The 12,829-nt window shown below is 50.2% G+C and overlaps 1 protein-coding gene across 1 annotated transcript; it reads left to right on the top strand.

Moving 5' to 3' along the window:
* The first annotated feature begins 2,188 nt into the window (after positions 1-2,188).
* On the top strand, positions 2,189-4,626 carry LOC136512706 (probable protein phosphatase 2C 49). Its single transcript, XM_066506683.1, has 4 exons — positions 2,189-2,924; positions 3,030-3,380; positions 3,511-3,616; positions 3,730-4,626. The coding sequence occupies exons 1-4, from the start codon at positions 2,514-2,516 to the stop codon at positions 4,116-4,118; spliced, it is 1,257 nt and encodes a 418-aa protein (XP_066362780.1). The 5' UTR covers positions 2,189-2,513; the 3' UTR covers positions 4,119-4,626.
* Positions 4,627-12,829: the final 8,203 nt, after the last annotated feature.

Here is a 12,829-nt window from a genome sequence, read left to right on the forward strand (position 1 = left end):
TTTTAATCTCCTACCACCTTTTTTTTTGATAAAAAAATAGTTGGTCTCATCACTTGGATGTTGGAATGGATACTGATGGAACGAGTGAGTTGGACAGGTAGCAGGCCGGAAACTCGAACGAAAGACGCCCAGGCCTGCTCATGGATGGATTCTAGCTCCCGTACAGCCCAGCCCAACTGGGAACTGTCCCGAGTCCCGACTCTACACGTGTTCAAATGTTCAAGGAAAATCCCTTTCACTCTCTTCCACGATCACTCCGACATCAATGCAAAGCAAAAAAACCAAAGTCTGGGAGTTCTCAACTTGAAAACCCAAAATGAAGCTTTATTAATCAAACACCTTCATAAGTTCTTCAACAGAGGTGACACCCCTTGGGTCTCCTTGGTCTGGGAAAAATACTATGGAAATGGAAAATTACCTGGAGAGGTGAAAAGAGGGTCCTTTTGGTGGAGGGATGTGTTAAAGTTGCTGGATAAGTATAAGGGTATAGCAAGGGTACAGATTTGCAATGGAAAGTCCTGTTATCTCTGGGGTGATCTCTGGGAGGATGAGTTAATTTTCAGCTAAATTACCAGAACTATTCTCATAGGCAAAGAAAAAGAAAATTGTTTTTGCTGATAACTCAGATTCCTATTCACGGTTTATTCCACCTCCCCCTCTCCCAACAGGCTCATGATCAGATGTTACAACTCCAAGTGATGCTAGAACAGGTGGAACTGAGTAATTTACCAGACCGGTGGACATATATCTGGAATTCTAATGTCTTCTCAGTAAGGAAAGCTTACAAACAGTTAAGTGGTCACTTAGTTTTGCACCCGGTATACAAGTGGCTTTAGAGTTCTTGTTAGAACAAGCACAAGGTCTTTTTTTTGTTACTCATTAAGGACAGGCTTAAGTAGAAGGGAACTTCTAAAAAGAAAGAACATGGTCCTCCAGGACTACAATTGCATCCTTTGTAATGGCTCCAGGGAGGAATCGCTTTTGTCAGGCCGGTTTGTTTTGGCTCCCGCAGCTCCGGCTTCCACTGACACCGGCACTGTTCATAGAGACGTTTTCTCTCCAGCCTGTAGCAGCACTGCTCACTGAAGTCATTTTTTCTCTCTCTTCCTTTTTTGTCTCACTGTTCATGGAGCACCGTTTCACGGAGCCGGCGGAGCTCGTTTTTCTGGCTCTCCGGCTACCGTGCGTGAACAGTGACAGAGCAGAGCCAGAGCACGCAGGAGCGCTGCCAAAGAGGAGCTCCTGCGGCTCCATTTGCCATTCAGTGCTGGGCATGGCTCAATATTCAGGTTGATAGCTCGCTGGATCCCTTCCAAATCCTCCAAACCTTCAGAGATCAGTTGCAAGTTTCTTTTGCCATGGAGATTATCAGGCCTGTTCGCTTGAACTTATCAGCCGGCTTATCAGCTAGAATCTACAGTATTTTTCTCTCACAATAAAACAGCTTCAGCCAGCTTATCATCATGTGCTGGACAATCTGGAAAACGAGAAATGACATGATCTTTCGACAGCTGAAACCAGACCTACAATCAGCAAAAGTAAATTTCAGGGAGGAAATGCAGTTACTCCTTCTGAAACTTAAAAGAAGATTCTTACCCGAGTTCAATCAATGGATGGGCAATGGCCCTGTTCACTTCTCTTATAATTCGTACTTTTCAACTTGTTTTTTTAGCCGAAACAATTTTTCAGTTTGTTTTTTCAGCGAAGCGAGCGGGACCATTTTCCCCTTGCAGTCCTAACCCTCATTTTCTTCCTCTCTTTTTTGTACCCTGATGTCCCTACTGTCCTTTGTTGTCCTCCTGTTTTACTGTACTTTTCTTTTTGGAATTTGAATTCTTAGGCTGTTTAATAAATGCGATGTAGGGGTGTAAACCCCTCCAGTTTCTATATAAAAAAAACGATCACTCGGACCCGGTGGCCCGACAATCCAGGCCCACATGACAGTGAGGCATCGACGATATTTTTAGGAGCCAATCGGCCACCGCACGAGGTCGGGCCCGCGAGAACGCAACTTTCAAATTCGCTGTCGAGCCGCTGTCGCTTGGGAGTCGCGAGCATCAACCCGACGCTGCCACGCGTACCGCCGGCCCCGCTAATCACAGGCGCCTTCCCCCACGCCGCTTGTACTCTCCGCTGACAGCGGCAGCATCAGGCATTCACAGCCGACATGTGGTTCCCTCCGCCAACAGCCGGCGCTCTGTCCCCTCCACGTGTAGGGTTGCCACGGGCGGCAGGCCCCCCCGCCTGATGGCGCCTCCTCCGGTCCTCCCGCGTGGGAGAGGGAGAGCACGGCACGGTGTTCTTATTGCTCTGGCGCCCCTACCCTCGCGCTCCGATGCTCACGCGTCCAATATAATCGCCGCACACGGGTGGGTCGAGGAGACGGGAAGGAGGCGCGACCAAAAATCTAGCGCGCGCGCGCGACGTCGTTGCGGTGGCATTGCGTCTCGGCCTCCTTGCGTGCGTACGCCGGGGACCGGAGCTGATCCTGCCCCGCCTAGCCTTCGCACGCCATGGCCGAGATTTGCTGCGAGGAGACCAAGTCGACCCCGCCGGCGTCGGCTTCGGCCATCACGGCGCTTGCCAGGCGCCGCCCCAGGGTGGAAATGGCCGTGGCCGAGGCATGCCGCTCCAGCACCACGCCGCCCGCGGACGAGGGTGGCGGTGCCAGTAACACGCCCACACGGTGCGGCAAGCGGCGGAGGGTGGCGTGCGCGGCGCCCGCGCGCTCGTGCCAGAGGCCCCGGACGACGGGGTTCGGCTCGACTTGGTGGCCGAGGTACGGCGTCACCTCGGTCTGCGGCCTCCGTCGCGAGATGGAGGATGCCGTGTCCATCAGGCCGGACTTCCTGCGCGGCGCCGCCGACCCCTCCTCCGGCAAGCACCATTTCTACGGTGTCTTTGACGGTCACGGTTGCTGCCATGTATGCGCGCTCAACTCGTGTCATAACTCGTAAGCGGCGAGCGATCCAGCGAATGCGTGTCAAGTAGTGCTGACTGCTGAGCGGGTGGTGTTCTTGTGCCATCAGGTGGCCAGGATGTGCCAAGACAGGATGCACGCGCTTGTCGCGGACGAGTACAAGAAGGCGGGCTCCGGCAAGAGTGCCTCGGCAGCGGCGGAGCCCGTTTGGGAAGAGGTGATGAAGAAGGGGTTCGCGCGGATGGATGATGAAGCTGCGAGCCGGGCCGCGAGCCGCAGCAGCAACGGCGGCCTCGCCTGCCGCTGTGAGCTGCAGAAGCCCGCGCGGTGCGACCACGCGGGCTCAACCGCCGTAGTCGCGGTTGTCAGCCCCACCAGCGTAGTCGTCGCCAACGCCGGCGACTCCCGCGCTGTCCTTTCCCGCGCCGGCGTCCCCGTGCCCCTATCGGTCGACCACAAAGTAAGCTTTTGCATCCTTAATTGCTCGTACGAGCAGAGCAGGACACTAGTCGTCTCACCGCACCGGTCACCACCGCCTTGCTCGATCGCCTGCTGTTTCGTGTTCTTCTTACCTTATCCGTTTGCTTCAGCCTGACCGACACGACGAGCTAGAGCGCATCCAGGAGGCGGGTGGCCGCGTCATCTACTGGGACGGCGCAAGAGTGCTTGGCGTCCTTGCCATGTCTCGAGCCATCGGTGAGCGCCGCGCGCTTTTTTCGAAAATCTGAGTTTTCTGTCCAACCAATCGCTACGAATGCCATTTGCCATTCAGACCGCCGTGCTCAGTTTGAAATTGTTTGGGCGCGCAGGTGACGGCTACCTGAAGCCGTTCGTGACGGCGGAGCCGGATGTGACGGTGACGGAGCGGACGGACGACGACGAGTGCCTGATCCTGGCGAGCGACGGGCTGTGGGACGTGGTGACCAACGAGATGGCGTGCGACGTCGTCCGGGCCTGCTTCCGTAGCAACGGCCCGCCGTCGCCGCCTGGCGCGCGGGCGAACGGCGTGCTCCCGTTCGCTGCCGAGGCAGGGGCAGGGCGGGAAGGAGACGGCGCCGCGGCGGTGAAGGGCGTGGACAAGGCCGACTCCGACAGGGCGTGCTCCGACGCGTCCCTGCTGCTTGCGAAGCTCGCGCTCGCGCGCCGGAGCACGGATAACGTCAGCGTCGTCGTCGTCGATCTCCGGCGGAGGTGCTGAAGTACTGATTCTGGGGGCTCGATTACAATTTACACCCACCCACCGATGTTTCGTCTCTTGTTTTCTTATTATGCTATTGATGGATGTGGATTAATAAATAGTCTAATTCTCTAATCTGCGCAAATCTTAATTGTAGATAGATACTATGAGTCTAGTATGATTAGCGGATCGCGAGTTCCGGAGTTCGTCGCAATCAACACATTGGATTATGTATGTCTGGCTGCTCTGGCAGATACAGAACAATTGGTTAATCGAGTTACGTGGGAGTACTTACTTCTGATAGAAATTAAATTAAAACCCCGTTAGTGTCATGTGATCTGTCGCGATTAAGTTACGCGAGAGGCGGGCATTACATGCATGATTGGTCACTAGATCGTTAACAAGGTCTCATGCTTCAATTATTCTGATCGATACAAGCTCCTGTTGCAATCAAACTCCTCTGTCAAAGGCACCACTCTCGCATGGACTTGGGCACAATACACACGGCCTTCGAGTGTTTCACACAACAGTGCCCCCCCCCCCCCCCCCCCCCCCCCAAAAAAAAAAAAAACTACACTCGAGTACAGTATACAGTAATACCAGAAAACAACAGTTCACCGACGAAGCGCGACCGCCATTCGTGTACGAGAGCCCACTCCTTCCCTATGCCGTGGGACATGTTGTAGATCACGCGCCCCTGCACCAAACAACGAGACGTCGGTCGATCAGCAGAGAACTTATCGTATAGTGTTTTTTTTATAGATGTTTAGATCACCTAGTTACAGATCTAGCGGGTGTATACTTAGAATTTAGAATATGACAAACTCTAGAACATAAGCTAAAACGAGAAATAGAGAGAGAGGGTGCGGAGATACAAATCATCGGTCACCTTCGAGGAAGACAAGCTGGCCATGGCGGTGCTTGTTGGTGATGCGGTGAAGTCCGACGGTGAAGACGTGGTCACAGTGGCGGCGGTGCAGAGGCGGCAGTGACTGGTGGCGGTGCTTCCTGTCATTGGCAGCGTCCCCTCTCTAGATCGGCTAGGGTTACGATGTAGGTGGGGTGTCTGGCGGCTCAGGTGAACCTCATGCCTTGTGCCCTGGTCCCACATTTCTTTTTATGGCGCTGTGCGATGGGGGTCCACAAACCATGGAGCGGTTTGGCGTCCCCGATCAGGGTGCGGATCCAAGGGCCCAACTAGGCCAATTAGTGGAGATCAATCTAACATTTTCTCCCTTGATCTCACCTTATGACTTAAACTTAACTTACTTACTTTATCTTGTTCCCATTCCATCACAGATCAGTGCATAGAGCATGCCTTATTGTCATGGTCAGTTGCCATTAGATTAAACAGCTAGAATGCACCTTTCTATTTTAAAACAGATTCTCAACTAGGCCCTTATTATCCAGGAATCATAGGCTTTTTCTTATACCCATGCCGGCTAAGTGTTCTCTGAACACGCTGGGTGGTAAGCCTTTTGTAAACGGATCCGCGAGTATCTTTTCTGTTCTTATATACTCAAGACTAATTATATGATCCCGGACTTTATCTTTCACAACATAATACTTTATGTCAATATGTTTGGCAGCACCACTTGACTTATTGTTGTGATCATAACATAGTGCTAGATTATTATCGCAGTATAACTTGAGTGGCTTAGGTATGTCGTCTACCATTTTCAACCCGGGCATGAATTTCTTCAGCCAATTCACCTGTCCTATGGTCTCATAACATGCTATAAACTCGGCATACATTGTGGACGATGTAGTGACGGTTTGCTTTGAGCTTTTTCACGATATAGCTTCTCCTGTGAGAGTAAATATGTATCCTGACGTTGACTTTCTGTTATCTCCTGCATAATCAGAATCCGTATACGCCTCTATATGCAGGGAATCAAATCTTCTGTACGTTAGCATAAGACCCTTCGTACCTTGCAGGTAACGCAAAAATTTCTTTACTAATTTTTAGTGTTCTATTCCTGGATTACTCTGATATCTACCAAGTAACCCGGTAACAAATGCTAAATCAGGGCGAGTACACACTTGAGCATATTGTAAACTTCCGACAGCTAGACTATATGGAACCGCTTTCATTTGATCGATCTCATATTGGTTCCTAGGATATTTAAATTCCCCATATCTGTCGCCTTTGACTATGGGAGCAGGTGAAGACTTATAATTTTGTATACTGTATTTCTTTAGAATCTTTTTTAAGTATGCCTTTTGTGATAATCCTAAAACCCTCTTTTCTCTATCTCGATGAATCTCTATTCCTAGGACGAATAAAGCTTCACCAAGATCCTTCATATCAAACTTCGAGGACAAGAACTTCTTTGTTTCTTGTAGTAGATTAACATCACTGCTAGCGAGTAAGATGTCATCCACATACAAGACTAGAAAAATATATTTCTCATTCTTGAACTTTGCATAAACACAATTATCCTCTACATTTTTTTGAAACCCAAACTTTTTATTGTACTATCAAACTTCAAATACCACTGTCTTAAAGCTTGTTTTAATCTGTAAATGGATTTCTTCAGACGGCATCCCATATGTTCTTTTCCTTCCACAACAAAACCTTTCGGTTGTGCCATGTAAATATTTTTCTCTAGATCCCCATTTAGGAACATCGTCTTTACATCCGTCTGATGTAATTCTAAATCGTAATGTGCTAAAAGCGCCATTATGATTCTAAAAGAATCCTTACATAAGTCTGGAGAAAATATCTCATTATAATATATACATTCTCTTTGCATGAAGCCTTTCGTCACAAGTCGCGCTTTGAATCTTTCTATATTCTCTTTGGAGTCATATTTGGTTTTGTAGGCCTTTTTACAGCCTACTGTCTTGGCTCCTTTAGAAATTATTTCTAAGTCCCAAACACCGTTGGTTTCCATTGATTTCATTTCATCTTCCATGGCTTCAAGCCACTTTGATGAGTGAGCACTTCTCATGGCTTCTTCAAATGAGGTGGGATCACCCTTCATTTGAAATTCCTCACATTCATAAACTTTGTAATCTTTAGGAATGGCTAATCTCCTGAGTCTTTGAGACCTTCTAGGGGCCTCGTTAGATGAGGCTTGTTCTATATGAGGCTGTTGTTGCTCTTCCTCATGTGTGACAACGGGTTCTATGGGATCTTGAACGATAGGTTCCTCATGTTCATTCGTTGTTGTCACAGGAGAACTAACAATAGGTGTTGTTACTATAGTGTCTTGCACTGTTGGTACAACAACAGATAGCGTGAAGAATGGTTCCTGAACCATCGGAGTGGGCATGTATACACGCTTTTCTTCAAAATTAATTTCTCGTGCTACCATGCTCCCCCTAATCATATCATCCTCCAAGAACACAACATATCTTGTTTCTACAAACTTCGTTTATTTGTCAGGACAATAGAAGTAGTAACCTTTTGACTTTTCTGGATAGCCAATGAAATGGCAACTGACTATCTTGGAGTCTAGCTTCCCTATGTTTGGGTTAAAGACTTTTGCCTTAGCTAGACAACCCCACACACATAAATAGTTAAGTGAGGGTTCCTTTATGGTCCACAACTCATATGGTGTTTTGGGCACCGACTTACTTGGCCCTCGATTAAGAATATGAATGGCGGTTTTCAACGCCTCCATCCATAAACTTATTGGTAGGGTAGAGTAACTTATCATGCTTCTTACCATATCCATTAAAGTACAGTTGCGTCTTTCAGCTACTTTATTCTGCTGAGGCTCGCCCGGTGTAGAATACTAGGCAACTATGTTATTTTCCTGTAAGAACCTTGAAAAGGGTCCAGGAACTTGGCCATATGGGGTGTGTCGACCGTAGTACTCTCCCCCATGATCAGACCTTACTACCACAATCTTTAAGTTATGTTGATTTTATACTTCAGGCTTAAATATCTTAAATTTATCCAACGCTTTCGATCTTTCCTTAATTGGATAAATATAGCCAAAACGAGAATAATCATCTGTGAATGTTATAAATAAATAAAAACCATCCACATTTTTCACAGAAAAAGGACCACAGATGTCTATGTGAACTATTTCTAAAATTCCTGCGCTTCGTTTGGCATCTTTCTTTATTTTCTTAACGTGCTTTCCTTTTATGCAATCAATGCATTGCTCTAAATCTAAAGATTCTAAAGGCGGAACAATTGATTTCTTAATCAATCGCTCTATTCCCCCCTCGAAATATGGCCTAAACGATAGTGCCATAATTTTAAAGATACATCATGCACTCTCTTCCGCTTATTTGTTGCATTCATAGATGAGGAAGCATTCTCATTCTTAGTGCTCACATCATTCATATTCTCAGAAAGTGATAATAAATAAAGCTTGTCTTGTCGGAAGGCAAGACCAACACACTTATTATTAATCACAATCCGACACTTGTCATTACTAAAATGGCAATCATATCCATCATCATCTAATCTTAAAACACTTATCAAGTTTCTACGCAAAGAGGGTACATAAATAATATCTTAAAGTTGAAGTCTAAAACCATCATCTAATTCTAGAGAAAGATCTCCAATGGCTTCAACTTCAGCTTCAACTCCATTTGCAACTTTAATTCTTCTTTCTCCTCTTTGCAGGGTTCTCCTTGTATAGAATCACTGTAACGAATTGCAACATGAACAATTGCACCTAAATCAATCCACCAAGTAGATTTTGCATAACTTAAATACAAGGATTCATCTATGAATGTAATGAAATCCCCACCTCTCTTCAGAAGGCTCTTCAGGAAGTCTGGATAGTCCCTTTGATAATATCAATGCTTCTTACACCATTTACACTGATCTTACTCAACTTGAACATTGTTGTTATTCTGATTGTGGTCATTCTGAGGGGCTTTTCCTTGAGGTTTGGCTTTCTTATTGAAGTTCTTCTTCTTATTGTCCTTCACAAGGTTAGCAGAGTCACCCTGTGAGCTTTTCAACCTCTCCTCTTCTTGAACACACATTGCAATGAGCTTCTCTATATCCTATTTGTCAGGCTGCATGTTGTAATTAACAACAAAAGTTTCATATTCCTTAGGTAAGGAAGCAAAAATCAAATGAATCAGGAACTCATCCTTGAGCCCTAAATCCATTAGCTTCAGCTTCGAAGCCGTGTTGCCTATCTTCAGTATGTGCTCTCTGATACCGCCATCAGTGTATTTCTCATTGAACAATTTCTTAATCAAAGTACTGGCATAAGCCTTTGAAGATCCAGTGAACTAACTCTCTACTTTCTTAAGATACTCTGTGGTGGTATCACAATCTGGGATTGTCAGGTACCATAGAACCGGGTACCTCGAGCAAACATCAAAAGGGTCACTTAAATCCCATCAGAAAGCAAAGCTAGAAGCTAAGCCGTAGGCTCCTCACCGGCCACGCCCGAGCCTACCAGGCTCTCCGTCCTGCCTCGAGCCTCGCACAGGAGGTCTCGGCGTCCTGACGCAATCTCCGCCTCGCGTGAGGCCTTTCATGGAAGGCCTCAGCAGGGAGTGCAATCTCTGCCTCGCGTGAGGCCTCTCGCGGAGGGCCTCGGCAAGGAGTCCGATCTCCGTCTCGCGTGAGGCCTCATTCTCTGTATCGCTTGAGGCTGGTTCATCCATAGCCTGTCGCCCCCCGCCTCAACCGACCCTCCCAACAAAACATCATGTCCCATTAATATGTCAACCACTCCCGCAATCTCAGCCGAACGATGGCTCGACACTGCGGAATGGCCGACGGGACCTGAGGTCACATCAGCGCCATACCGGCTGGGATAGGGCAAGGCGGGGATTACCGGCCACTGTGTTCTGACGCTGTGCCCACGATCAGCGCCCACACTACACTGTGCCCCGCGATCCTCGCCTCAAAAACAACATTGCACGGACAAATTGGCCTGGGTCATCACCGCCTCCAAGCCAGCGCACCAGATCAGCCGTCCTCTCGGGGCCTCGGCACTGTGCACCAAGGTCTCGGCTATCTCGGGGTTCATGTCCGCCGAGACCCCCCTACTACGGTGCAGCCTCAGCACCGATCGAGCCTCGGTCTCGCGCACAGCCAGTCCACAGCGGCTCACACATTCACCGCTGCACCCACTCCGAGGCAGTCCCGGGGCTCTCACGACACACAGGATCAGATGTGACCCACACGCCGCCCCAGTATTCCAAGAATGGACCACTCCGACGACCACGCCGCCACAGGAACCGGCTACAGGGCTCGGACACGCCACCTCTATTCGCACGATGCCGTATAGTTAGCACATATACTATCCTTGTCCTCCCTTCAACTATAAAAGGAAAGGACCTGGGCCATTTAGAAGGGAGAGAAACAAAGAAGAACACCTTGCAACACACACACACGCACACATCCCAGCCGCCTGAGAGCAACATCTCAAGCAGCCCACACGACACCTTGCCGGGACCTAGGACTAGCTCCCTCTCTCACCATGCTTGTAACCCCCTACTACTAGCACTCTGGTGCAAGGAATACAAGATCGATCTCTCAGACTAGACGTAAGACATCGATTGCCTGAACCAGTATAAACCTTGTGTCTCTTTGCTTCATCATCCGGGATTAGGGGCACGCAGTTCAAATTCACTAGTCGGTAGAGGACCCCCCGGTCCAAAACACCGACAGTTGGCGCGCCAGGTAGGGGTTCCTGCGTGTCAGTTTCGTCATCCCAACAAGTTCCGGATGGCAGACCCCGTACGACCATTGCGTCTCGGCACGGTGGTTTGGTTTGGGAGCCTAGAGTTCATGTCTCTAGGGCATGAGTATGACATGGTACTTCTCACTCCATGAGCCCCACCAACCGACGACGAAGTCACGCACCAGCAGCCCAGGCACAGGCGGCGCCCGGGCGGCCGCTCTTGCCGCGCTCGCCAGGCATGACACGAGCAAGATCACCCCGACACTACGCGAATCTAGGGCGACACGCCGCTCCCCGCCGATATCCTACGACCAGCTGTTGGCGCAAAGTCCCTGGTCTAGGACCTATCTAGCCTGAGCTTGGACAAGGGAAAAATGCCGGTGGAACGCGACAATGCCCAGTCATCATGCTTTGCTTCACCACCCCCTGAGAACCTAACTCCGGCGGAGCAAAGCCTGATGGTGGCACCATCCCCATACCCCTTTGGGTTGAGAAATGCTGCCACCTCTTATGCTTACGCTTACACTGCCGCTCATGAGGATGCCTTGGGACGCCGCCAGCGCTTCGCTCTCAACCTGGACGCCCACGCTGACTCCTCGGAGGAGGACGAGGCGTGGCCTGGAATGGATTTTTGTGGACTCCATGACCCTAGAGCTATGCACCGTTTCCTGGCCGCAAGCGACTACTAATTCGGCTACTCCGACTCCGATGACGAGGGCACCTACGACCCCACTCGTGAGTGTTTTCACGTCGAGATCGGGATGCTGAGGGTGGGTGAGGAGGATGAGGGGGTGCACAGCCATTCCCCACTTTGCCTAGGTACAGGCGCCACCACACCTCCATGCATTGTCCTACCGGCCGCACGAAACGAGAACCCTACTCTTGCGCGACCTCAACGTCTAGACCTGGAACAACTCCGTGAACTCCAGGCCAAGGTCGAACAAGACCGACTTCTTCTACAGCAGCTTCGAGACTCTCTCAAACAGGAGTAGCGAGGCCGCGGCAAAGGCGGAGGAGCCCGACGAAGGGCCCGCGATGTGCATCACCGCATCCACGATGACGAAGGGAGTGAGCAACCCCCAGTCTTCAATCGCGCTAGCCAGAACGTCGTGGCTGTGGCAATGCTAGTCCACGCAATGCCCGAGCCTTCTACCATAGAGGGGCGATGGGTCCGTGGTGAGCTCTGAGATCTCCTAGAGACCGCCGTGGTACAGCAGGCCGAAAAGTTCCACCTCCCGACGGCACGGGGGTGCCTCAAACTTGCCCGCAGCCCTGCCTCGGCAGGATAGGGAAGCCTCGGGTCATCTCAAGCCCGCTCGAGCATCGATAACCCATAGGGTCCCCATGCTTCTTGACTGCCTCGGCAATTGACACGAGGTGCAGGGAGACCATGAGGTGGTCGGCCGACGACGACGCCACGATAGTGAGGGGCCTGCCCGAGGCTACCATCCGCATCGGGGCGGCCGTTATGACAGTGAGGAAGATCGCAGTCCCTCTCCCAAACCACCTAGCCCTCGGGTCTTTAGTAGAGCCATTCGCAACGCTCAATTCCCAGCCCAGTTTCGCCAGCCGACCAACCTCACAAAATATAGCGGCGAGACCAACCCCGAGCTCTAGCTCGCCGATTACCGCTTGGCTTGTCAGCTAGGTGGCGTGGACGATGATCTGCTCATCATCCGCAACCTCCCCCTGCTCTTGTCAGATTCAGCATGAGCCTGGCTTGAGCATCTTCCTCCCTCTCAGATTCACGACTAGCGCGACTTGGTTCAGATCTTTGTCGGGAATTTCCAAGGCACATATGTGCGCCCTGGAAACTCCTAGGACCTTAAGAGTTGTCGCCAGAAACCAGACGAGTCTCTTCGAGACTTCATTCGACGCTTCTCGAAACAATGCACTGAGTTGCCCAGCGTTGGCGACTCAGAGATTGTCTAGGCTTTTCTCTCTGGTACCACCTACCGAGATTTGGTCTGAGAACTAGGCCGGAACGTGCCATGCTCGGCCGCCGCGCTCCTCGACATCGCCACCAACTTCGCTTTAGGTGAGAGGTTGTAGGGGCCATCTTCCCCACGAACGATGCCAAGGGGAAACGGAGGGATGAGGCCACCGAGGCCTTGG

The sequence above is a fragment of the Miscanthus floridulus genome, chromosome 16, assembly GCF_019320115.1.
Source record: "Miscanthus floridulus cultivar M001 chromosome 16, ASM1932011v1, whole genome shotgun sequence".
Classification (NCBI taxonomy): domain Eukaryota; kingdom Viridiplantae; phylum Streptophyta; class Magnoliopsida; order Poales; family Poaceae; genus Miscanthus; species Miscanthus floridulus.

Excerpts from the sequence above, each read along its gene's own strand:
- LOC136512706 (XM_066506683.1), top strand. The coding sequence starts at position 2,514 with ATGGCCGAGATTTGCTGCGAGGAGACCAAGTCGACCCCGCCGGCGTCG. Across the intron at positions 3,381-3,510 it reads CCCTATCGGTCGACCACAAA|CCTGACCGACACGACGAGCT; the intron begins GTAAGCTTTTGC and ends CGTTTGCTTCAG. Across the intron at positions 3,617-3,729 it reads TGCCATGTCTCGAGCCATCG|GTGACGGCTACCTGAAGCCG; the intron begins GTGAGCGCCGCG and ends TTGGGCGCGCAG.